We start from the raw sequence: 24,864 nt of genomic DNA, 5'->3' as shown, positions 1-24,864 counted from the left end.
TCAGCCATTGACAGAGGATCTTTTCAGGGTGTAGTGGGCTTTTGGAGAATGCATGTCCCAAACTACAGCCTCATTGTAAGCCCCCTTTATCAGGTGACACAAAAGAAGAATAATTTTTCATGGGGTCCTGAGCAGCAGCAGGCTTTTGAGCAGATTAATCAATAGATAGCCCGTGCTGTGGCCGCAGGGCCAGTACGGACAGGACAGGATATAAAGAACATCCTCTACACTGTTGCTGGAGAGAAAGGTCCCACTTGGAGTCTGTGGCAAAGTGCCTCAGAAGAGACCCGAGGCCGACCCTTTGCATTCCAGAGTTGAGCGTACAGAGAGTCAAAAGAGTGCTGCACTCCTACAGAAAAGGAGATCTTAGCCATGTATGAGGGGGTTCGGGCTGCTTCTGAAGTAATGGACGCTGAAATGCAGCTCCTTCTAGCACCTCGACTGCGAGTGCTGAACCGGATGATCAAGGGAAAGGTTCCCTCCACCCATTGTGCTACAGATGCCACTTGGAGAAAGTGGATTGCGTTGATTTCACAACAAGCTTGGATGGGGAAGCTCAATCTTCTAAGAATTTTAGATACAAACGTGAACTGGCCTAAAGGCAAAGAGTTCGGAACATGACCAGCAGAAGAGGTATAGCGCTAAAGAGGCCCCACTATACAATGAATTACTAGTAAATAAAAAGAAATTTGCTCTGTTCACAGATGGATCGTATCGTATTGCGGGAAAACATCGCAGATGAAAAGCTGCTGTGTGGCAGAGGCCACTGAAGAAAAAGGAGAACCAAGCCAATTTGCAGAGGTAAAGGCTGTCCAGCTGCCCTCAGATGTTGCTGAAGGTGAGAGGTGGCCAATGCTTTGTCTTTACACTGACTTATGGATGGTGGCCATAACCAACCACCTTATGGGGGTGGTTATAGCAGTGGGAGCAAAATAACTGGCAAAGAAGGGGTAAACCTATTTGGGCTGCTGAACTGTGGAAAGACATTGCTGCCCGAAAAAAGAATATAGTTGTGAAGGTGTGCCATGTAGATGCTCACGTTCCCAAGAGTCGGGCTACTGAAGAACAGCAAAATAACCATCAGGTAGACCGAGCTGCCAAAACTGAGGTGGCTCAAATAGACCTGGACTGGCAGAACAAGGGTGAGTTATTTCCAGATCGGTGGGCCCATGAGACCTCACGTCATCAAGGGAGAGATGCAACATACAAATGGGCTAGAGACCGAGGGGTGGACTTAACTACTGACGCTATTGCACAAATCATTCATGACTGTGACGCATACGCCACAATTAAACAAGCCAAGAGGATGAAACCTCTCTGGGAGGAAGGGCGATGACAAAAGTATAAATATGGGAGGCATGGCAGGTTGATTATATCACCTTGCCACGATCTTGCAATGTTGTTATGTGCTTAGCATGGTAGAGGCAACCACTGGGTGGCTCGAAACACATGCAGTACCCCATGCTACCTCATGAAACACCATATTGGGTCTTGAGAAACAAGTCCTGTGGAGACATGGTACTCCAGAAAGAATTGAGTCAGATAGTGGGTCTCATTTCAAAAATTCCCTTGTGGATATTTGGGCCAAAGATCACGGCATAGAGTGGATTTATCATATCCCCTACCATGGAGCAGCTTCTGGTAAAGTTGAATGATACAGTGGATTTCTAAAAACTATGTTGAATGTAATGGGTGACAGAACCTTTAGGCACTGAGAGAAGCATTTGGCAGAAGCCATCTGGTTGGTCAATACTCAAGTATCTATCAATCACAATGGTTCTGCCCAACGCAGCTCTCTACATACTTTCAAGGGAGATGAGGTCCCTGCAGTGCACGTAAAGAGCATGTTGGGAAAAACGATTTGTGTCTTTCCAGTCTCTGGAAGGGGGAAACCTCTTTGTGGAAATGTTTTTGCTCAGGGACCTGGGTCTACTTGGAGTTAATGCTCCAGTTCCGGGTACCTGTCCCAGAAGAGAACAACTACATACCTCTGAGGACTGTTCACTCTTCTGATACTGTTTCCACTCAGAGGGAAAAGATAAAAGTGTGCAGGTACCCCTTTCCCTGCCCTTTTTTCGTCATCTGGGTCATCTCTTTTGCGGGTGCCGTCTTGTCACAGCATTAGAGTAAGGCCTTTGACTTTTGGACACCCTTTCTCATTTAATCGATTAGCTTCAATTCCAATTGTATTATATATTGTATGATACTGTATTATAGTGTGTTATCTTGCATTCTGATATCTTATTTAGTAAATTTGTTTCTCTTCAGATCATTGCCACTGTTTTGTTTTTAGGCCCATCTCTCTACCCTTTTTCCCTTTTTTTCTCTTTTCCCTTTCTTGGGGCATGGGTCTCCCCGCCCCGCTAGTCACAGAATCAGTCCAAACCAGCCTATAAACAGTTGATAACCGTATGCTTAAACGAATGAAACTTTTATTGCTAACCTTCATCACCAATATAAACAAAGCTTCTGTGCTACTCTGCCATTCTTTGGTGGTTGACCCTGGCCAGTGTATAAGACCTCACCCAATCACGTGCTCCCTCCCTCCCTGCTGGATGAGAGAATCATATGGGCAAAAGCAAGAAAACCTAATCAGTCAAGATAAAAACAGCTTAATAGTTGAAGCATAAGTTGCACGTGGTAGTGGAAAAAAAAAAAAAAGATTTCATTCACAGCTTTCCATCAGCAGGAAGATGTCCAGCTACATCCTGGAAAGCAGGACCTCAGCACACATAACAGTTACTTGGGAAGAGAAATGCCAAAAGCACAGAAAACCCTGCTTCTTTCTCTTTCTCCATGAAGTATTAGTGCTGACCATGATGTCATATGGTATGGAATACTCCTTTAGTCAGTTTGGATCAGCTGTTGTGGTTGTTTCCTTTCCAACTTCTTGCATACCTCCAGTCTACTTGCTTAGGAAAGGAGGACAGGGACAGAATGGAAAGAGGAAAGAGAGCAAGCACTGTTGAGCCAAGACGCCAGTGAGTTATCAATAGAAATCTAAAACACAGCACCATATTGGCTGCTAGAAAGACAATTAACTTCATCCCAGCCAGAGCCAGCACAAACTCCACCCTTTATTCTGTACATTTGTGTCATGCTCAGGTCACACACTATCCAATACATCCTCATTAATTACCACCTCATCTTAGTTTCAGCTGGGACAAAGTTGTTTTTCTTCATAGTATCAGTTTTTATCTTAAAACATAAAGATAGCATCACACGGATGTGTTGTGGTATTGTGATTTTTTGTTGCTGGTATTTCACATCAGAACATCATGAAAAAACAATGGGAGTTAAAGAGTTAATCTTCTGGTTCCGTGGACTGCCTTTTATGGACATTTCGGGTATTCGGTTGGGAGGGGGTTGGGAGAGGAGCAGTATTCCCGGAGAACATGGCGGCAGAGGAAGAGAGGTGGAGGTTCGTGGTAGGTTACTGGCGGGGGGGTGAGAGAAGAGAGGTGGAGGTTCCTGTCTGGATACTGATCTGTCCTCCCGTTCTCTCTCTCGGTTTGCCGCGGTGAAAAGCACATGCTTCCCCTGCAGTCTACTAGAGTAAGACTACGTCTACGATTTTCTCATTTTGGATACTCTTGTCTCTCTCATTTTGTTTGTTTTTGTTAGATTTAGTAAAGTACTGTTCCTCCTCAGATCGATGCCGTTGCTTTTCTTTTTTACTGTGTTAGTCCCATCTGCTATCTTTCTACCCATCCCACCTCCCCCTCTCTCGGAGTGCAGGTCCCGCCTTGGGGATAGCCAGCTAAGCTGAAAGAAAAGAGGGAGGGTAGTTCTACTCTCTCTCCTTTGTTTTTCGTATTTTTTTCCTGGGCTTTTTTGCCCCTTGTCGCAGACTCAGATAACTCTGTGACACAATGTTGAGAACACAACAATGTTTTAATTGTTGCTGAGCAGTGGTGTACAGAGCCAAGGATATTTCACTTTTTCAGCTTCTTGTACTGTCTAGTCAGCAAGGGGGCTGGGGGGGCAAAAGGAGCTGGGAGGGAAGAGAACCAAGACAACTGACTTAAAGTGGCCAAAGAGATATTTCATACCGTGTGAAAAATATTATAAATCTGAGGGGAGTTGGCCAGAGGGAGGGCTGCTAATTGGTGTGGTAATCAATTGTTGTTTCTGCATTAGAACTGGATAATATTTTTTTAATTCATGGTCTCCACAGTTATAGTTCTTTTTGGGAGTCTTTCTACTTTACTTGGGGAGGTCTCTGACAGTTTGCATCGCTTATCCTCTAGACGAACCTTCCGCAGGAATGCACACTCGGTATATAGGTGTATATATGCATATTTTATCATAAACATTGCGAGAATACCCTGCACCAGGTTGATCAAATCAGAGAACAAGTCATTGCATGCCTGAGGAAGCACACTAAGAGACATCAGAATGGAAGACCTGGCATCACCCCCCCAGTGCTCTTTGTTTAACAAAAGACTTTAAAAAAAATCACCATATCAGTACGACAAGGAGAGCACGGAGACATCTTGGAATCACAGAATCACAGAATGGTAGGGGTTGAAAGGGACCTCCAGAGATCATCGAGTCCAAACCCCCTGCCAAAGCAGGTTCCCTACACCAGGTCGCACAGGTAGGCATCCAGGCAGGTCTTGAACATTTCCAGAGAAGGAGACTCCACCACCTCCCTGGGCAGCCTGTTCCAGTGCTCCGTCACTCTCACTGAAAAGAAGTTCTTGTGCATGTTTGTGCGGAACATCCTATGCTGCAGTTTCCGGCCGTTTCCCCTTGTCCTGTCTCCACTCACCACTGAAAAGAGTCCGGCCTTGCCAATCTGTCCCCCACACCTCAGATATTTATACACCTGGATCAGGTCCCCTCTCAGTCTTCTTTTCCCAAGGCTGAACAGACCCAGTTCACTCAGCCTTTCTCCATAGGACAGATGCTCCAGGCCCTTCACCATCTTTGTGGCCCTCCGCTGGACTTTTTCCAAGAGATCCTTGTCTTTTTTGTACTGGGGAGCCCAGAACTGGACACAGTACTCCAGATGAGGCCTTACCAGGGCAGAGCAGAGGGGGAGGATGACCTCCCTCGACCTGCTGTCCACGCTCTTTTTAATGCACCCCAGGATGCCATTGGCCCTCTTGGCCACAAGGGCACACTGCTGGCTCATGGCCAACCTGTCGTCCACCAGGACACCCAGGTCCCTCTCCGCAGAGCTCCTCTCCAGCAGCTCATCCCCCAACCTGTACTGGTGCATGCAATTATTCCTCCCCAGATGCAAGACTCTACACTTGCGTTTGTTAAACCTCATCTGGTTTTTTTCTGCCCAGCTCTCCAGCCTGTCCAGGTCTCGCTGAATGGCAGCATGGCCTTCAGGCGTGTCAGCCAATCCTCCCAACTTCGTATCATCAGCAAACTTGCTGAGGATGGCCACTATCCCCTCATCAAGGTCATTGATGAAGATGTTGAACAAGACCAGACCCAGCACTGACCCCTGAGGAACACCGCTGGTTACAGGCCTCCAATCAGACTCTGCACCGCCAACGACAACCCTCTGCGCTCTGCCAGTCAGCCAGTTCTCAACTCACCTCACTGTCCACTCGTCGATCCCACACTTGCTCAGCTTTGTTATAAGGATGTCGTGGGGGACAGTATCAAATGCCTTTCTAAAATCAAGGTAGACTACATCCACTGCTCTCCCCCCATCCACCCAGCCAGAGACAACATCATAGAAGGCTACCAGATTGGTCAAGCATGACCTCCCCCTGGTGAACCCGTGCTGACTACTCCTGATAACCTCCTTTTCTTCCAGTTGTCTGGAGATGACATCCAGCACAAGCTGTTCCATCACCTTTCCAGGGACAGAGGTGAGGCTGACTGGCCTATAATTGCCTGGGTCTTCCTTCTTGCCCTTTTTGAAGACCGAAGTGACATTGGCTATCCTCCAGTCTTCAGGCACCTCCCCCGTCCTCCAAGACTTCTCAAAGATAACAGAAAGCGGTTCAGCAATCACCTCTGCCAGCTCCCTCAGCACCCGTGGATGCATCCCATCGGGTCCCATGGATTTGTGAACATTGGTGATGCCTAGGTGCTCCCGGACCACCTCTTCCCTGACAGAAGGAAGGTCTTCCATTCCCCAGATCCTCTCACTAACCTCCAGGGTCTCGGATTCCCGAGGGGGAGCTTTTTCACTGAAGACAGAAGCAAAGAAGGCATTCAGTATCTCCGCCTTCTCAGCATCCCCCATTACCAGCACACTCCCGTCACTTAGCAGGGGAGCCACATTCTCCCTAGTCTTCCTTTTACTGTTAATGTACTTAAAAAAGCCTTTTTTATTATCCTTTATCCCCTTTGCCAGATTTAATTACAGGCGGGCTTTAGCCTTCCTCGTCTCATCCCTGCAGGCCCTGACAACATTCCTGTATTCTTCCCAAGTGGTCAGACCCTTTTTCCACATTTCATGGGCCTTCTTTCCTTTGAGTTTGCGCACGAGCTCCTTGCTCATCCACACAGGTCTCCTGCCACCCTTTCCCGATTTCTTCCTCACAGGGACGCACCGATCGTGAGCTTGGAAGAAGAGCTGCTTAAATGCCAACCAGCTCTCACAGGCCCCCTTGCCTTCTAACACTCAAGTAGGTCCCGGAAGAGATTGAAGTTGGCTCTCCTGAAGTCCAGGGTAGCAATCCTACTTTTTGCTTTGCTTCTTCCACTCAGGATCTTGAACTCCACCATCTGGTGGTCACTACAACCCAAGCTGCCCCCGACCTTTACTTCCCTGACAAGCCCTTCTCTATTAGTGAGAATAAGGTCCAGCAGTACCCCTCTCCTCGTCGATTCCTCCACCACCTGCATCAGAAAGTTGTCTTCAACACATTGCAGGAAGCGTCTGGACCACGCATGCCTGGCCACATTGCTTTTCCAGCAAATATCTGGATAATTGAAGTAAAAAAAAAAAACAAAAGCTTGTGTCGAGGGCTGACTCTCAATAGATCGAAGCGAGGGAGCTGCTCTGCTACGTACGAAACCCCGAAACAACAGGATGACTACTGACTGACAACAGATAACAAATAAATTAAGAAGTAAATAGCAAATGTAAACCTTCTGATAAGATTGTGAACCTGGAGTACCCAGCCAGGGGGGAAACAGGGGAGGAGGGAGGCAAAGGGGAGAAAACAGGGTATAAAGGCTGTCATGTTGTGTCCATAGGCGCGCTCCTGCTTGTGGGACGCCCGCCTTTGCAATCGCAAATAAAATCTGCTTTTATCAGAGATACCATCCTGACAAAAAATACTTGGATATTTCCAACAAGGGGGAGAACAATACTCTTTTAGAGAAAATGATTCCAGGGCAGATCCCAGGATTTGTGGGATCTCCCTATTATGAGCTGGCGGTTATCATTGAAGAATGGGGCCCCTTATACGCTATGGGAAATATCTCCCCATATTGCATGGCAGATGACTTTCAGGGACTTAACAAGGATGTGCTAATCACTGAAGAAAGGCAACTGGCTGCCTCCACGGTGGCATGGCCACTATTAAATGCCTTAAATCATGTGGAAATAAGAAATAATACTTTAGAGATTGAAAATCAACTTTTGAAAGACCGTATTGAAAAACCAGAGCAAGAACTAGGCGTATTAACAGGGAATAAGTCAATACTACATCTTCCCATAGGCCAAGTTTGTAACATTTCAGTAAACAATGACCAGACTCCTGAATCAACAGACTTGGTTGATCAGGAAAATAAAAAATCCAAATTGGATCTTGAATATCCAATTTTGACCGATCCACTGGAAGTCCGTCCTGTCATAACTCAGAAAACAAAAAAAAGTACAGGACAGACCAGCAGGGGTGCTGCCTGATCAGTGGCCCCCTGCCCAAACTCATTTGTACTTAACAGCCTGGTCGTACACAGCAACAGAATTGATGGATTAATACAGCAATTTTGGCAGAAGCCTAGAGAAAGTGTGCCAGCTTGGTTATTAAGACTGGGATTCTGGGGCAGAGAGTGTTTTGGTGAATGGCCCAGAAATAGCCAAGCTGGCCACCATGACTCTCCATCCTGCTCTCAGGCAGAGGTTATATGCGGGTAATCAATACCTTGATGAAAACAATTCTGTAATAGAACGGTTAATGGCAGCCTGCTGTATGGTATGGCCAAATAAATCTGATATACCTCTATATACAAGGATGTGGTCCTCCATGGAGGACCTCCAGAATTATATCTGTGAACTGGGTGTAAGGGAAGCAATTTATGAAGACACATTTGATGGCCCTGATATGGTCAAATTTTCAGCAGGGATGAGAGACTTGATTCTTCAGCAAACTCCCTCTCAGAAAGCTCCTTCTCATCTCTATGGTACCCTAGTCTCTATATTAAATCCCCTGGTGGCCTCAGAAGCTGTAGTCCAGCAGGCTGCCCAGTTAGTGGCTGACCTGGGAGAAACAGAATGCCTGCAAACTAGGTGCAATATTCGGATGTTGGAAGAAGCAGGACTCACTGGAGGCAGTAGGACAGGTGGCAGATTCATTAGCCTCCTATTTACAACAGGGGATGGGCTACAAATCCCCAAAAGGTGCAAGGTCCAGACCTGTCCATAGAATTCCTGGGGGTGGTTTGGTCAGGAAAGACCAAAGTGCTACCCAGTGCTGTCATAGATAAGGGTCAGGCGTTCCCAGTCCCTACAACATTAAAGCAGCTGCAAGAGTTTCTAGGTATATTGGGTTACTGGCGTTCCTTTATACCTCACCTAGTGCAGCTGCTAGGGCCACTATATAGACTCACAAAAAAGGGGCAGCTATGAGACTGGGGAAAAACAGAACAGGGTGCTTTCCAACAAGCAAAACTGGCAGTTAAACAAGCCCAGGCATTGGGTGTATTTGATCCTACCCTCCCAGCCGAGTTGGATGTTCACATTACTCAAGATGGCTTCGGTTGGGGCCTGTGGCAATGCCAGAGTTCTGTTTGGACACCCATTCGTTCTGGTCTCAGGTCTGGCACGGAGCAAAAGAAAGGTATGGTATGATTGAAAAACAGTTATTGGCTGCCTATTCGGCATTACAGGCAGTAGAGCCAATGACTCAAACAGCTGAAGTTATAGTCAAGACCACTCTGCTGATTCAGGGGCGGGTGAATGTCATGGTTCTATGTTTTTTTGTTTTTGGCTTCAGTATTCCACATCAAAACATCATGTAGTGTACAGGGCATTAAAGTGTTAATGCCCCAATCCCAGGTACCTATCCCTGTACATTACAGAAGTCACGGGATCTGGCCCTTCCGGGTGGGGGGGCGCTCTCTTGCTGCCTTGCAGTGGGTGCTTGAGGGTGCTTTCCTGGCCGTTCCAAGCTTTTCAGGTTTGACTCGGTCATGGGAACTCTCTCTCTCTCATCTTGTCTGATTTATTAATCTCAATTTCAATTAAACTGTATATATTGAGTTATCTTGTATTCTGATATTACAGTAAAATAAGTTTTCCTCCATAGATAGTTGCTGCTGTTCTTCTCCTCCCTTCCTTCCTTCCCACTTTTTGTGGGAATGGGGTGAGGGGGGTGGGCAGAGGCCTGTTGCCCCTGTCATGGACGTAGATTGATCTAGTCAACTCCGTGACAGTGAAAGATCTGACCCACCTTCCTGAGACAGGGGTGGCCCAAGCACAAACAGTGGCACAGTGGGTTGCCTATCTCAGCCAAAGGAGCAGTCTGTCTTCATCACCCTTGAAAGAAGAACTCCAGAAGATCCTAGGGCCAGTGACGTATCACAGTGATGCACCAAAAGAAATACTGGTTGCTCCTCCTGTGAAGAGTTCCATTCAGGAGGGAAAATATCCTATCCCTGAAGATGCCTGGTACACAGATGGGTCCAGCAAGAGCAACCCGAGCAAGTGGAGGGCAATAGCGTACCATCCTTCCACCGAGACAATCTGGTTTGATGAGGGGGATGGTCAGAGCAGCCAATGGGCAGAACTGCGAGCCGTGTGGATGGTTTTAACCTGGGAACCCGGTGATGGTATCCTGAACATCTGCACAGATAATTGGGCTGTGTACTGAGGGCTCACTCTTTGGATTGCACAGTGGGCCACCCAGGAATGGACAATCCACGCCTGACTGATCTGGGGCAAAGACATGTGGTTAGATATATGGAATACGGTCAAACACAGGACTGTATGTGTCTATCATGTTTCTGGACATCAGCCCCTACAGTCACCGGGAAACGATGAAGCCGACACACTGGCCCGAGTTCGATGGATTGAGAATTCGCCATCTGAGAACATCGCCCGCTGGTTACATCAGAAGCTACGGCATGCTGGACAAAAGACAATGTGGGCAGCTGCTAAAGCATGGGGACTGCCCGTACAACTATCTGATATCGTCCAGGCATGCCAGGATTGCGACGCTTGCTCCAAGATGAGACCGAGATCGCTGCCCGAAACAACAGCCCATCTTGCTAGGGGACACAATCCTCTCCAGCGATGGCAGGTCGATTACATAGGGCCCCTTCCTCGCTCCGAAGGGGCAAGATACGCCCTGACCTGTGTCAACACTGCAAGTGGGCTGCTGCAGGCCTATCCAGTACCGAAAGCAAACCAGGCATATACCATCAAGGCACTCGCTAAACTGATGTCTGCCTACGGGACACCTCAAGTCATCGAGAGCGACCAAGGGACTCATTTTACAGGTGCAACGATACAGCGCTGGGCAGAAGAAAATAACATCGAATGGCGATTCCACCTGCCGTATAATCCAACGGGGGCAGGCCTCATCGAACGTTATAACGGTATTCTTAAGGCTGCCCTGAAGACAGACTCCCAGTCCTTGCAGGGGTGGACAAAAAGACTGTATGAAACCCTGTGGGACCTGAATGAAAGACCTTGAGACGGCAGACCCAGTGCCCTGAGAATGTTGCAGACGACATGGGCCACCCCGCTTAGGATCCAAATTACTGTCATTGATCATCAGGCAAGACCCCAGATTGGTGAAAAAAATAATATTCTTCTCCCTGCCCCTGAGAATTTAGATCCAGGTACCCATAAAATAAAATGGCCCTGGAAGGTACAGGTAGGACCCAAGTGGTGTGGCCTACTTGCACCTTGGGGGAGACTATTGGAGGTGGGAGGCTCAGTAGTCCTTCCAGTAATAGGTACATGGCCTACTGATATTGTGGTCAACACTCCGATCTTTATCGCTGAAGGGACCCCCATCATGTCCCTGTGGCAGATCAGGGCACTCCCGTTTGGTGCCTGATATCATTATGCAGCCACAGACATCTGGCCAGAAGATGTGGTACAGGCGGCCAGGATGTGCCCCAGTACAAGCGGAAGTGTTGACCCAAGACAGAAATACGGCCTGTATCTTGCCCTGGAGAGCAGACCTTCCCCTCCTGGTACCTCTGAAACATCTGTATTACTCCCTGTGAGTCTGTGAGCCTTCAGGATCACCAGAAGGAACAAAATGCCATCAAGTGTTCCAGTGTTGCTGTCAGATCACGTACAACACCCGGTGATGGTCTGCATGGGACTGATGGAACATAGAACGGACCTGCACCTCATGATCTCATGCCTCCAGTCACATCATCGAGCACTGGCTCATAGAAGAACATGGACATGCACTGATCATTACTCATCTTGAATTGTACCAACACACATCGCGATGAAAATTGTGTAAGCGTTGCGATATAGTGGATCTCTGTATTAAGGAAAGCTTACCCTTTAGTCAACCTGATCATTGGTTCACGCCGTGAGGGGGTGGAGTGTATGGGAACTGCTGAGTCAGGGCCTGAACCTCTGATTGATCACCTGAGGCGAGCCATGAGTCAGCCAGAGGAGCACAGGTGAAGGCAATTCACCTGTGCTGCTGGAAGGGGGGGAGCCTGGCTCCACCCCTCCTAGACCTATTTAAGAGCTGGCTACCAGTAAGTAAGGTTTTTTTTTCTGGTGATTGACCTTGCTGCAATTTTGTGAGTGAGCCCAGGATAGGTGTAAGCCTTCTATTTGTTTGGGTTTTTTTTAGTTATTATTGTTTGCTTGGTGAAACACTTTTGTTTATTTCATTTTTATAGCATCTTAAGAATCTCTATTGTTTATTTCTTAATTATAGCGTCCTCATATTCATTGATTATACAGAAACTATTCAAATATATCATCTAGAGATATTTCCTGGGGCAGGATCGCTGTGGGTGGCAAGTTGTGTGGGAGGATGTTAGTAGGTATCTATCGGAATTGTTACCTCTGGGTCTGGAACTCACCCTTGAACAAGTGTGGAGCCCTAAAAAGCTGATGGCGTTTTATGAAAAGGTATGCCCTGATCCTGGCAATGCAGCTGGTTTACAGTTTGCTGCGTTGTGCTGAGGCGTGGTCTGCACCTATCAAACACTGTTCAACACTATTAGGCATCTCCAAAAAGAAAGAAAATGCCTCTGGATCAGAGAACCCACCAGTGCCAGTGTCTGTTGTTTCTATAAACAAGATAAAAAAAAATGCTACAGTAGTCATATCGTTTAGTAAGGAAATGCCTACAAAATTCGTAAAATCACCAGTGTTGGAAGAGATCTCCAACATCATTTAGTCTAACTGTCTACCTCCCCCCAATATTTCCCCACTAAACCATGTCACAGTACGACATCTAAATGTTTCTTGAGCATTTCCAGGGATGGTGACTCAGCCACCATCCTGGACAGCCCATTCCAATGCCTGGTCACCATTTCAGACTAAAGAAGAAAATAAAGAAGGCCATCAGAAAAATGGGAGGAGGTGGGAAAGACAGAAACAATCTGTCCCATGATTATGAGTGAGCTGTGAGATATGTGAAAAGATTACAGGCAGCTGAGCACATTGCTATCTGGCTGCTCTGGTGCTGGGATAGTGGGGCCTTTAGCCTGGACTTAGTGGGCAGTGAAGCCAAGCAGCTTTCAAGGGTATGTGGCAATGACAAAGCATTTGAAAAAGGGAGGCAGTCTTTCACCCTATGGAGGCAACTCTTGTCAGCTGCAAGGAAAGATATCCCTTTAAGGGTGACCTGGTATATTATCCAGGCAAATGGATTTTCATGGAGAAAGGTATCAAGTGCTTGAGGGAATTAGCTGATCTAGAGGTTATGTGTGACATTAATTTGAGCAATAACATATTAATCCGAACTATACATGACATTGGGTGCATGCAACCTATGTGGTGGAGAGTTCTATGGAGTGCACCATCATCGTATATCAGCATCATGGCAGGAGTGATATGGAAAGGTAATAAAAGACCAATGGTGGATGAAGTGGCTAACGTTTGACAACATGAAGAAAAATCGCTTCCTCCCTACAGGCCTGTCACAATTGTGGAAAAAATGTACCAGGAGTTCCAGCAATTCAAAGACAATATGTATAACACTCCAACTGCATGGATCGGTATCTCAGATATTAGAAAAAAGCATTCTTCTGCTCAAGATAGAATATAGTGGGTACACACCATGTACCATCCTGTGGTTTTACATGAGTGACCATGAAGAGGATATGAGGAAACAAGATGGAAAATCCACCTTGAACCTATAATCATAGGTATGTGAGTGGCAGGGGAAAATGAGAAGGTTCCTCTAGGAAAATGGCAGCTCTAGTTTCCAGTGGGCAGTATCAGGTAGAGTAGATGTTCTCATCTTATTTCTGAGGTTGACAATGAGCATTCTGGTTCTCATGCATAAGAAGTGAGCAATGAATACTATAATCAGAACTAGAGGGGCTCTGTCTTCAACCAGGTGGAAGAGAGGGACAATCAGATTTATTGGACTGTGAGGATTTGATTGCCTGGCACATCAGAACCATAGGAATATAAGGTTCCAGTGGACACTGGTGCACAGTGTACTGTAATGTCACCAAGTTATAAAGGGGCAAAACCTATCTGCATTTCTATTGTGACAAGAGTTATCACAAGATCTAATTGCTTTGGAGGCAAAAGTGAGCTTAATCGGAAATGAGTGGCAAAAACAAGACTGTGTCTGCCCCAGATGCTCCATGCGTTCTTGACATAGATTACCTCAGTAGAGGGTACTTTAAGGACCCAAAAGGGTAGCAGTGGGGTTTTGGACTGTGGATACTATTACACTGGTTATCCAAGAATATGAAATATACATTGCAATTAAGCAAGCCAAACAGATCAAGTCTCTCTGGTATGGAAGATGATGGCTGAAATTTAAATATAGAGAGGCCTGGCAGGTGGATTATATTATACTCCTACAAACTCACCATGGCATGCGCCATGTACTTATAATAGAAGCAACCACTGGATAGCTGGAAGCATATGCCATGTCCCATGCAATCTCCTGAATCGGTATCCTAGTTCTTGAAAAGTAAGTCCTGTGGCAATGTGGCTCTCGAGAAAAAAATGGAATTCATTTCCAAAACAACCTCATAAACACCTGGACATTGGCATTGAGTAGGTATATCGCATCCTATATCATGCACTAGCCTCTGGGAAAAACGAATGATACAATGGACTGTTAAAGACAGCAATGGGTGCTGTCTTTAAAAATTAAAAAATTTAAAAGTTTTTCTTAACTCTGTCTGCGTTGTTTATCACTTCTGATGGCTGGCTTAGGATTTTTTATGGTTTTGACGGTTTGTATATAGCATGTGCTCATGTTATATCGGTCATGGATTTTATTTGGTACTTCTACTCAATTGTGCCATCATCCTTAGACTTCAGGAACTTTACAGTAGAAACTCTTAATAAGCACACTCTCTACTCCAGGCAAGCTAAAGTATTTGTTGAAAATTTTGAATATATGTGGCGTATTCAAACTGGCATGATCTTATTGCTGTGTCTTCTGCATGTCTTTCTGTTTTTGTTTATGGTTAAGAAACTATTCAAAAATATCATCTAGAGATATACCCTGGGGCAGGATGACTGTGGGTGGCAAGGTGTGTGGGAGGATATAAGCAGGTAACTATCAGAACTGTCACCTCTGATGGGTCTGGAACTCACCCCTGAACAAGTGTGGAACCTTAAAAAGCTGATGGCATGTTATAAAAAGGTATGCCCTGATCCTGGCAGTGCCACAGATTTACAGCTTGCTGCACTGTGCTGGGGCCTGGTCTGCACCTATCAAACACTATTCAACACTATTAGGCATCTCCAAAAAGAAAGAAAATGCCTCTGGATCAGAGTACCTCCTGCGACAGATCCTGCGGCTGGATCAGAGAACCAACCAGTGCCAGTATCTGTTGCCTCTGTAAGCAAAATGAAAATATTTTAAGGTTCTGTACAGATGTATGCCAGTATTATTGATGTTTGTGAAATATGCCTCCTTTTTTTTGACATCAAACAATCAATGGAAATTAAAAAAAAAAAAAACCTGCCATCATCTACTCAAGGCAATTGCTACACTTTTCTTGAACAGATTCTTTCTAATTGCAGATTTCTACATTAGCAATTCTCAATTGCCTTTTTTATATGGATGTCCCTAAAGAAAATGTATTTATTTTACCATTGTATTTCTTTGCAGAGAGATGGCTGCCTGCATCTCCTCTCCCATTTTTCCAACTCCAACACTGAAATGACTTGAGTATGGCTGCTACCCTTTTGGTCAATGACAGACAAAAATACCAGTTCACTACTTCCACTGTTGTCTTTGAAAGCAATGTCTGAGTTCATCTGTTCTCATGCCATGAAGATACGGTTGCATCACACTCTACAAACATCTACTAGTATGATCATTAATTCATCAGTTATTTTAACAGACGGTTTCTGTTGTTCATACTACCAGATTCAAAATCTTCATGGTATGCACTAAATCATTCACACAAGTTTCCAGATTACTCCCTGTACAGACAGACTTTATGCTACTGCTCTAAATTAACTTCCTGTGTACCTCCAACTGAAGAGGATAGGACAAACTGCAGGAACAAGGCCTTCTTGCTGATGAAGACGCTCAGGTCACACATCAGGCTTTGTACAAGAAAACAGCAACAGATTTTTGCATGTATTAAACAGGAACATTGAAATGTATTGAAAATGCAGTTCTAGGCTGTTCTATGTAAATTTATATTCACCTTAGCTCCAAATTCAACCAGATTTGCTAAATTCTGCACAGACTTGGCAACCAGCGTCAGCGTTCTTGCAGCAGTAGGGGAAGGGGAATCTGAGAGGAACAGAAAGCAGAGAGTTACTGACCATTTCATTTGAAATTACCACCAGTCACATGAAAATTAAGTTCTTCTACAATTTTATTTTAAAATGGAATTAATTAATTTGAATTTTGTAACAGAACTACATGTGGAAAATCTCATGGTCAAGTAAACTTTTTGCTTTATTTTAGTAATCATGTCCACAGAAAAATATTAATAGGTATATCTGACTTTCTGTGCTAGTTGCTTATAGAACAAAGTAAGCAAGTGTTCCTCAGAAGCTTTAGGTTAATAGACATACTAGCTATTGGATCTGTAAGACTTCAACTACATGTAAGTTTAAAAGGCCCAGAGACATTTCTAGGTGTTTAAGCCAACTGTCATGGAAGAATTTGTGTCCTAACCATTATAGTTTCACAACAGAGGCCAGTTGCGTCAGATGTGGTTCCCTAATGCATGTCAGCAGCAAATCACACCTAAGAACTGTTTGGGAGAATGCCGTTTGATATGAGCCAGAACTATACTGCAGATCAGTATAGCAATTTCACCATGGTGTTCTAGATAATGGGAATGGTCACTGTCACTGTTTTATTTATTGATATAGAGGCATTCTAGAAAGAGAGCATCAAAGAATGGCTAACACTTTCTTTATTCAACTATTCAACACTTTTAACATTTGCTTTAATAGTTCTGATTGGATTGCCTAAGTATGGCTTTTAGTCAAACAAGATTACTATCTCAAGTCCACACAATCCATCCTTCTTAAATGCTATCCCTCTCATCTTTAAGTACAGTCAGTCTCAAATGAGGAATCCTGATGACTCAAAGTAGAGACTTCTTCAGCTTCTAGAAGTTATTTAAGCAAAAATTTCAGACAAATTATTCAAGCATAATTTTTAGGTGCATAAATGTATTCCAGGCTCTGCAGGCATTTTCAACTTTATAGATCTTGTTCATCTAAGAGATGCATTTATTGTTTTTTTGGGATCCTCCCCTCACTCCTGGAATATATTACACACTGCTAGAGCTCAACATTATTTTATTTAAACACCTATAAAGAATGCTTTGGGAATAAACCCTGTCTAACCTTTGAGGGTAAAAACCATGTGCTGGCTCCTTTGGTGAGAAAGTCAATCAACTGTTGTTACGGACAATGTGACTTTGGACATGGTGTTCAAAAGACTTCATATTTTGTTAAATTAGGCACTAAAGTAAGTTTCAGTATAACGCTACTTAAAGCATGAATTCAGTCTGAAGCATAATCACCTGAGATGATATTAAACATCCTTGGATTCAGTATAGCAGGACAAATCAGTCGAAGAAAAACAAAGCCACTGAAATTGGAAGAAAATTGTATTCTGTTCAATAATTAAGTTAAAGAATAATGTAAAATTATTTAGCCTTTAAGCAGTTAAGTCAGTTTGAAAACCTTTCTGAGATATGTGACAATCAGTCAGCCAGCACTCCGTAAATATGTATGTTAATTAATAATTTATTGTTATGTTTTAAATTGTGAGAAAAACTGAAATAAAAATGGGCATACTGATTTCCCAATTAAGGTGAACTTCTGAAACCACTTGGGAAAAGCTTAACTGTAAAGCCATACTGAAGTCTGCAGGCTAAGACTGCACTGGCTTTAAGGAGGAGTACTTGGTCTCAGAAGTGAGGCATGTAGCAGTAGGGTTAATATATCTTCTGTCTAAGACATATGAATTCTAATATGTTGTGCTATAGAAGTTTCCCATTTCTGTATGGATTACAGGCTGACAAGAGTCAGTGTGAAACAAAAAATATTTTTTGTGGGATAAACTTGAAACTATGAGGAAATAAATAATTTTGAAGTCGTGGCAAATACACAAATTTCTCTTTTAGATGACCTGAAGTGAAAGACAACTAGGATATGAACCTAAGACGGATCTTGCAGTTACAGAAGATTTGGTGCTTCTTACAGTGTTCAAGCTAAATTAAGAATGAGTCAATACCTACATAGGGGTTTTTACAACCAGACACCACTTATTGAACGATATAGAAGGGAAGATACCCAAACACTTACAAACTGCCCACCTGTCTCTGAATACTTAAGTATTCTTGGATCAAAATCAGTGCAATAAAGCGTAATATTCTTCACTGGAGGCTGCAAAAAATTATACTCCAGAGACAAGTCAGAAGTATTCATTTATGAAGGCTAAGGTGATGTGAAAAGGGCTCAGAATTTATAACATCCATCAGAAATCCCAGGAAAACTATGAATGAAAAATTTACCAATTTAAGGAAAGCCATACTGCAGTTCCTGGAGGTAGAAGAAAAATACCACGTCTCTCTGTTCTTTCCTAAGTTCTGTATTTTTGCAATAGGTAACCCCAACATCTCTGATAAGAGTAGCCTCAATTTGAAGGCAAACCCCATCCCAAGTCTGCTGGTACTTAGGGACGTGGTTTAGTGGGCAATATTGGTGGTAGGTGGATGGTCAGACTAAATGATCTTAGAGGTCTTTTCAAACCTTAATGATTCTATGATTCTATGACATAGGTCGAAGTGATAAACAAGAGCTAATGACCAATGATCTGGTATATTGTTCAATGAAAGATTAACCAGTAAATCATATCAGTAACAGATATAATAATAATAATAATAAAATAAAGTGAATGTAGAAGAGATGAATCACTGATATCCTTAAACTTCCAGTTTTAGAAAGAGAGTATCAAGATTAAGAAAGACAGTCATTTAGAAAGACAATGTCAAGATCTCATTTTTGTCAAGGATTTTTGCTTGGCCTGAACTGGTTGGCAATTGACAGTGTTAAAGGAAGAACTAATTATTCAATTGGTTTAGGAACACAAACTGAAGTTTTTGTACTCAGTGACAGTTTGGAGGAGCCAGGTTCAGTAGCCTGCAACATGTTTACGAAGGTTCTAGAATGTTTCAACATGATTGGGATGGAGCAGAGAAATGAAACAAAACTGAAACACCATAGAATTATATGTTTTCAGAAATGAACACTCCATTGATTCTGAGTGATCAACACTGGGAGACTCTACTGATGTAGAGAGCTATATATATATTCCAGTGCAGACAGTACATCACTGAAATCTAATGACAGTCCAATAATCTTTTTGAGAAGATATTAGTTTCCTTATGTTGGTTTTGCATTTCAAAGGACCTTCATCTTAAAGCGCAAGATGCACTACATAGGAGTTCCTGGATAAGGCATAGTCCTCCCAAATTGCATATGACAGGAATATCATCTCGAGAGATCACTGCTCTCTAGAGGTATTACAAAGGTTAATTATCACTTTCAGTTTTTCTCTTTCTCAGCATAAAAAAAGGAAATTAATATTTTAGAATAGTCTGCAAAACAACAAATATAAGTCAGTTCAAAGTTAAAGCTATTAGGTAAAGCTATACTGAACTCTATAATACATCTCTAGAAAAGTCTGTAACAGCATGACTAAATCTAGTGAGCTCTCAAACATTAATTGGGATATCATGCTCCAGTACCATAATGATCTTAAATATTATTGTAACCTATATAAGTACTATTAAGCTTTGGCATGGAAAGAATAATACATAAACACACTGAAGTATGACAATAATGAGATATTAAAAGATAATTTTCAACATAGAACAAAATGAAAAGTAACATACCTAACAACTCTTGTTCTCATATTGGTATTAGATGGCCACTTGCTTTGAACAGACTTCTGCAAACATCCGTAAATATATCTCAACGTCCTGTAAAAATAATAACTAATTACTCATTCTGTTAAAAATTTCACAGAATCAAAAAAGCTGGTCAGAAAGGATATAGTCCTACCTCCAGCTTAACGCAGGACTATTATCGGTGCTAGGTTTATTATTCAGACATAAGCTTTAAATTAACTTAAAATCTGTTACGACAGTACATATACAAATGGCAAGGAGTCCTTGACTAATACACAATTCTATATGTACAAGTAAAATTCTGATTTATTCTATATGCATTGAAATGTTTTGTTTCTTATTTCTTAAATATTCCTCTCCTTTCAAAAATGAGAGCACTCTGGTGTATTTCAGAAGATGTTGAGATACACCATTGTCATGGTTTTATGATTTTTTGTTAACCGTATTCCACATCATAACATCATGTAGTGCACTGGGAGTTAAAGAGTTAATGCTCCAGTTCTGTGTACCTGTCCCAGAAGAGAACAACTACATACCCCTGAGGACTGTTCACTGTTCTGTTACTGTTTCCACTCAGAGGGAAAAGATAAAAGCATTCACATAACATCCCCTGCCCCATTTTTGCCATCTAGCTTGTCTCTGTTGTGGGTGCCTTCTTGTCACATCATCAGAGTAAGACGAATTGAGACAAATGATACAATGGACTGTTAAAGACAGCAATGGGTGCTGGGGCATTCAAACTTTGGGACACATATTTAGGAAAAGCTACCTGGTTAGCTAACACTCAGGGATGTGTGAATTGAGCTTGTACAGTCCAATCAAATCTCTTGAATAATTTAGGAGATAGAGTCCCTGTAAGTGCACATAAAAAACATACTGGGCTAGAGAGACTGGGTTATTCCTGCTTTGGGCAAAGGTAAGCCCAACAGTGGGATTGCTTTTGCTTAAGGACCTGAATATGCTTGGTAGGTAATCTGGATGTGGATTTCCTGAACATCATGAACATCCTGAAACCTGAACATCCGCAAGTCCATGGGTCCCAATGAGATGCATCCCAAAGTCCTGAGAGAATTGGCTGAAGTAGTTGCCAAGCCCATCTCTGTGATATTTGAAAGGACGTGGCAATCAGATGAAGTCCCTGGCAACTGGAAAAAAGGTAACATCACACCCATTTTTAAGATGGGTAAAAAGGATGATTGCGAGAACTACCATCCTATCAGTCTCACCTCTGTGCCAGGGAAGATCAAGGAGCAGATCCTCCTGGAAGCTATGCTAAGGTATGTGGAAGACAGGGAGCTGATACAGGAGAACCAGCATGGCTTCACCAAGGGCAAATCCTGCTTGACCAACCTAGTGGTCTTTTATGATGCTCTCACTACATCAATGGACAAGGGAAGAGCCAGTGATGTCATCTATCTGGCCTTCAGTAAGGCCTTTGACACGGCCCCCCACAACATCCTTCTCTCCAAGTAGGAAAGTTGTAGATTTGATGGGTGGACTGTTCAATGGATGAAAAACTGGCTGCAGGATTGAGTCCAGAGAGTGGTGGTCAATGGCTCCATGTCTGGATGGAGATCGGTGACGAGTGGTGTCCCCCAGGGGTCGGTGCTGGGACCGATAATCTTTAAGATCTTCATTGGTGACATTAACAGTGGGGTTGAGTGCACCCTCAGCAAGTTTGCTGATGACACTAAGCTGTGGGGTGCTGTGACACACCAGAGGGATAGGATGCCATCCAGAGGGACCTAGACAGGCTTGAGCAGTGGGCCCAGGTGAACCTCATGAGGTTCAGCAAATCCAAGTGCTAGGTCTACACCTGGGTTGAGGCAACATCTACTACCAACCCAATCTGGGGGAAGAAAGGATTGAGTGCAGCCCCACCAAAAAGGACTTGGGGGTACTGGTGGATGGCAGCAGCTGGACACAAGCCAGAAGTGTCCCCTCACAGCCCAGAAAGCCAACCGTATCCTGGGCTGCATCCAAAGCAGCGTGGCCAGCAGGGCGAGGGAGGTGATCCTGCCCTTCTACTCTGCACTGGTGAGGCCTCACCTGGAGTGCTGCGTCCAAATGTGGAGTCCTCAGTACAGGACAGAGATGGAGCTGTTGGAGTGTGTCCAGAGGAGAGCCACAAAAATGACCCAAGGGATGGAACACCTCTCCTATGAGGGCAGGCTGAGAGAGTTGGGGCTCTTCAGCCTGGAGAAGAGCCAGTATCTAAAGGGGAGCTACAGGAAAGAAGGGGACAGACTCTTTAGCAGGATCTGTGGTGATAGAACAAGGGGAAGTGGCTTCAAGCTTAAAGAGAGTAGAGATGATACACCAATATTTCTAGCTGTTCCTAAGCAGTGTTGTACAGAGCAAAGGCCATTCCAATTTCCTCAGCTCCTACCAGCAAGTGGCTGCAGGGACCAAAGGAGCTGGGAGGAGACGAAATCAGGACAGCTCAATTAAATTGACCAGAGGGATATTCCATGTCATATGACATCATGTGGAAGAAAAGTTTTGAAGGGGGTGGGAATTCATCGGACTTTGTTCTGCTGTTCAGGGACTAGCTGGGCATCGGTTGGCAGGTGGTGAGCAATTGCTTGTTCATGCATATATATATATAATATATTTGTCATAACTATTATTCTTTTCTTCCTTCTCTCTTGTCTCTATTGTAGTAAACAGTTTTATCTTAACCCATGAGTTCTACTTTGTTTTTTGTTTTTTTTTATTCTCTCCTCTATCCCACTGGGAAGAGGGGAAGTGAATGAATGGCTGCGTGATCCTTAGCCACCTGCCAGGTTAAGCCACAACATACAGTAAGAATTATCCAGGTTAAAAAAGAATGAATTCTGATGGAACCAGAACTGGATTCAGCATGTATTAATACAATACTGTGCATCATCTCTCATGCCCTAAAGAACTGTTATGACAGATGGAGCCCAAAGTCATAAACTAAATGAACTCCATGGACAATTTACATGGATGGCCTATAAAGCACAGGAATTATATCTGTGTGTATACATCAAAAAGCAAGATAGATGATGATAATTAGAATGTATGGAAAATTGTGGGACCTGAGCAAGATGTAAATGGTATGGTATAAGAGGTGGATATTGTCTTAGTTCCATCTGGGACAGAGTTGTTCATAGTGTCTAGTATGATGCTGTGTTTTGATTTTAGGAGAAAAACAATGTTGATAACACACCAATGTTTCTAGTTGTTGCAGAGCAGTGATGTACAGAGCCGAGGATGTTTCAGCTTTCTCAGTTTCTCATACTGTCTTACCAGCAAGGGTGCTGGGGGCACAAGGAGCTGGAAAGGAACAGAACCAAGACAGCTGACCTAAATTGGCCAAAGGGATGTTCCATACCATATGACATCAAGTCCAAAAACTATTAATCTGAGGCAAGTTGGCCAGAGGGAGGGGGCACTGCTTGGGAACTGGATGAACACGGGTTGGTGAGTGGTGAGTAACTGCATTATGCATCACTTTTTTATTCATTTAGTCTATGACTTGGGCTCCATCTGTTACTTTGGTCACTTGGGACCCGACTTTGGTGCCCAGGTGACTGGGCACCAAAGCCCGCTCAGGTTGATTTATTGCTGTGCTTGCCTGGACTCTTGCAAGGTTCATCTTTCATTACTTTGGGTGGTTCCTGTTATAGTACTTCCTATAACATACAACTCAAATCATGTATTAGAACAGTTTATATACTTTACAATCTCCACCCCTTATCCCTTTGGACTATGCTACAGAGTTTGTTACAGTCATAGAATCATAGAATCACAAGGTTGGAAACGACCTATAAGATCATCCAGTCCAACCGTCTCCTCATCACCATTGCCTCCACTAGTACTAAACCATATCACGCAGCATGTCGTCTAGACGCCTCTTGAACACTGCCAGGGACAGCGACTCCACCACCTCCCTGGGCAGCCATTCCAGTGCCTGACCACTCTCTGAGAGAAGAAGTTCTTCCTTATGTCCAACCTAAACCTCCTCTGATACAACTTGCGGCCATTGCCCCGTGTGTGAGAATCCTTCTTTGGTGTTGTTTTTTTTTGGCTCAAAGCTTGCTTCCTGAGGTTTTTCTTGTGATAAGACTCTGAGTGACTTGTCAAGGAGGCAAGTGATGGGTGCTAACCTTGTGACAATCGATATCGCTTTGGGAACATTTGAAAGCCCCTTCCCCCCCAGAGCTGCTTGCTCTGTAGAAGAGCAGAAGAGAGTGCTCAGGAGTGTTCACTGGTAGAAGATCTGGCCTGTGGCCAAACCGCTCCAGCTTGTTATGGGAGGCTGGGGGACAATACCATTGTATCCTGCGAAGGCAAGATACAAGTTGGTGCCTCCCCGCTTCCTCTTATCTGCCGGCAAGGCCAGAAAGATAAGAACAAAGGAGGTTCCTGCTGAGATCCCAGAGCCAGAAGCTGCCACCGCAAGGAGAACTGACTCAACCACCTTGGGTTTCAGCTGTCACTCAAAGGAGAGCTGACTCGACCACTTTGGATTTGAGCTGTCACTCCAAAGATAGCTGACTCAACCACTTTGAAGCATTGAAAAAGGGCCATCATCACCATGGTTGTTGTTGTCGTTGTCAACAGAGTAACTCTGCCGGACGACCTACCGCTACTGAAGATCAAAGACTGAACTATGAACCACGTTGGATCCATGGTGGTGACTATCTCCCTCTTGCTGCCTATAAAGACCCCTTGCTTCTTCTTCTTTTCTATCTTTTCTATCTTTTCTATCGCCCTCCTTCCCTTCCCTATTACCCTAATTCATAATAGTGTCCGTCCTCCCCTTCCCCATTTCCCTAATTAAGATTTGTGATAAACTGGTTGGACCAACATTTGAACCGTTGCTTCTTAATCTCACGCCGGGTATATAGATGGTAAAAGAACCTCCTCTCCCTCCTATAAATTGGAGCGAGACACCATGTCCTGCTCGTTGCCTGGGAGAAGAGGCCAAATCCCTCTTCACCACAACCTCCCTTCAGAAAGTTGTACAGTGCAATGAGGTCTCCCCTGAGCCTCCTCTTCTCCAGTCCTTTTAGGCGGATACCTGTTCTGTCATGGGCTTATGCACAGGCCACAGTCCCTTCATGAGTGTACCTCCTCCAGCATGGATTTATCTACAGGCCATAGTTTGAA

The 24,864-nt window shown here is 44.0% G+C and overlaps 1 protein-coding gene across 1 annotated transcript in view; it reads right to left on the bottom strand.

The window, feature by feature from the left end:
- Positions 1–21,798, bottom strand: part of LOC122160458 (ras GTPase-activating protein 1-like) — a 28,801-nt gene extending 7,003 nt beyond the window's left edge. The window contains exons 1-5 of the mRNA XM_042818947.1: positions 21,775–21,798; positions 20,740–20,870; positions 19,711–19,797; positions 17,332–17,399; positions 15,991–16,079 (exon numbers count right to left, since the gene is read on the bottom strand). Coding sequence (XP_042674881.1) covers positions 15,991–16,079; positions 17,332–17,399; positions 19,711–19,797; positions 20,740–20,822 — 327 coding nt within the window. The 5' untranslated portion in view covers positions 20,823–20,870; positions 21,775–21,798. The remainder of the gene's footprint in view (positions 1–15,990; positions 16,080–17,331; positions 17,400–19,710; positions 19,798–20,739; positions 20,871–21,774) is intronic.
- Between the last annotated feature and the right edge of the window lie 3,066 nt (positions 21,799–24,864).

Source organism: Centrocercus urophasianus, unplaced genomic scaffold (assembly GCF_019232065.1).
Source record: "Centrocercus urophasianus isolate 14NV4802_14NV808 unplaced genomic scaffold, USGS_Curo_1.0 seq_179, whole genome shotgun sequence".
NCBI lineage: Eukaryota > Metazoa > Chordata > Aves > Galliformes > Phasianidae > Centrocercus > Centrocercus urophasianus.
Note: the sequence above shows the minus strand (reverse complement) of the source record. Positions and strands in the feature narration are given on the sequence as shown.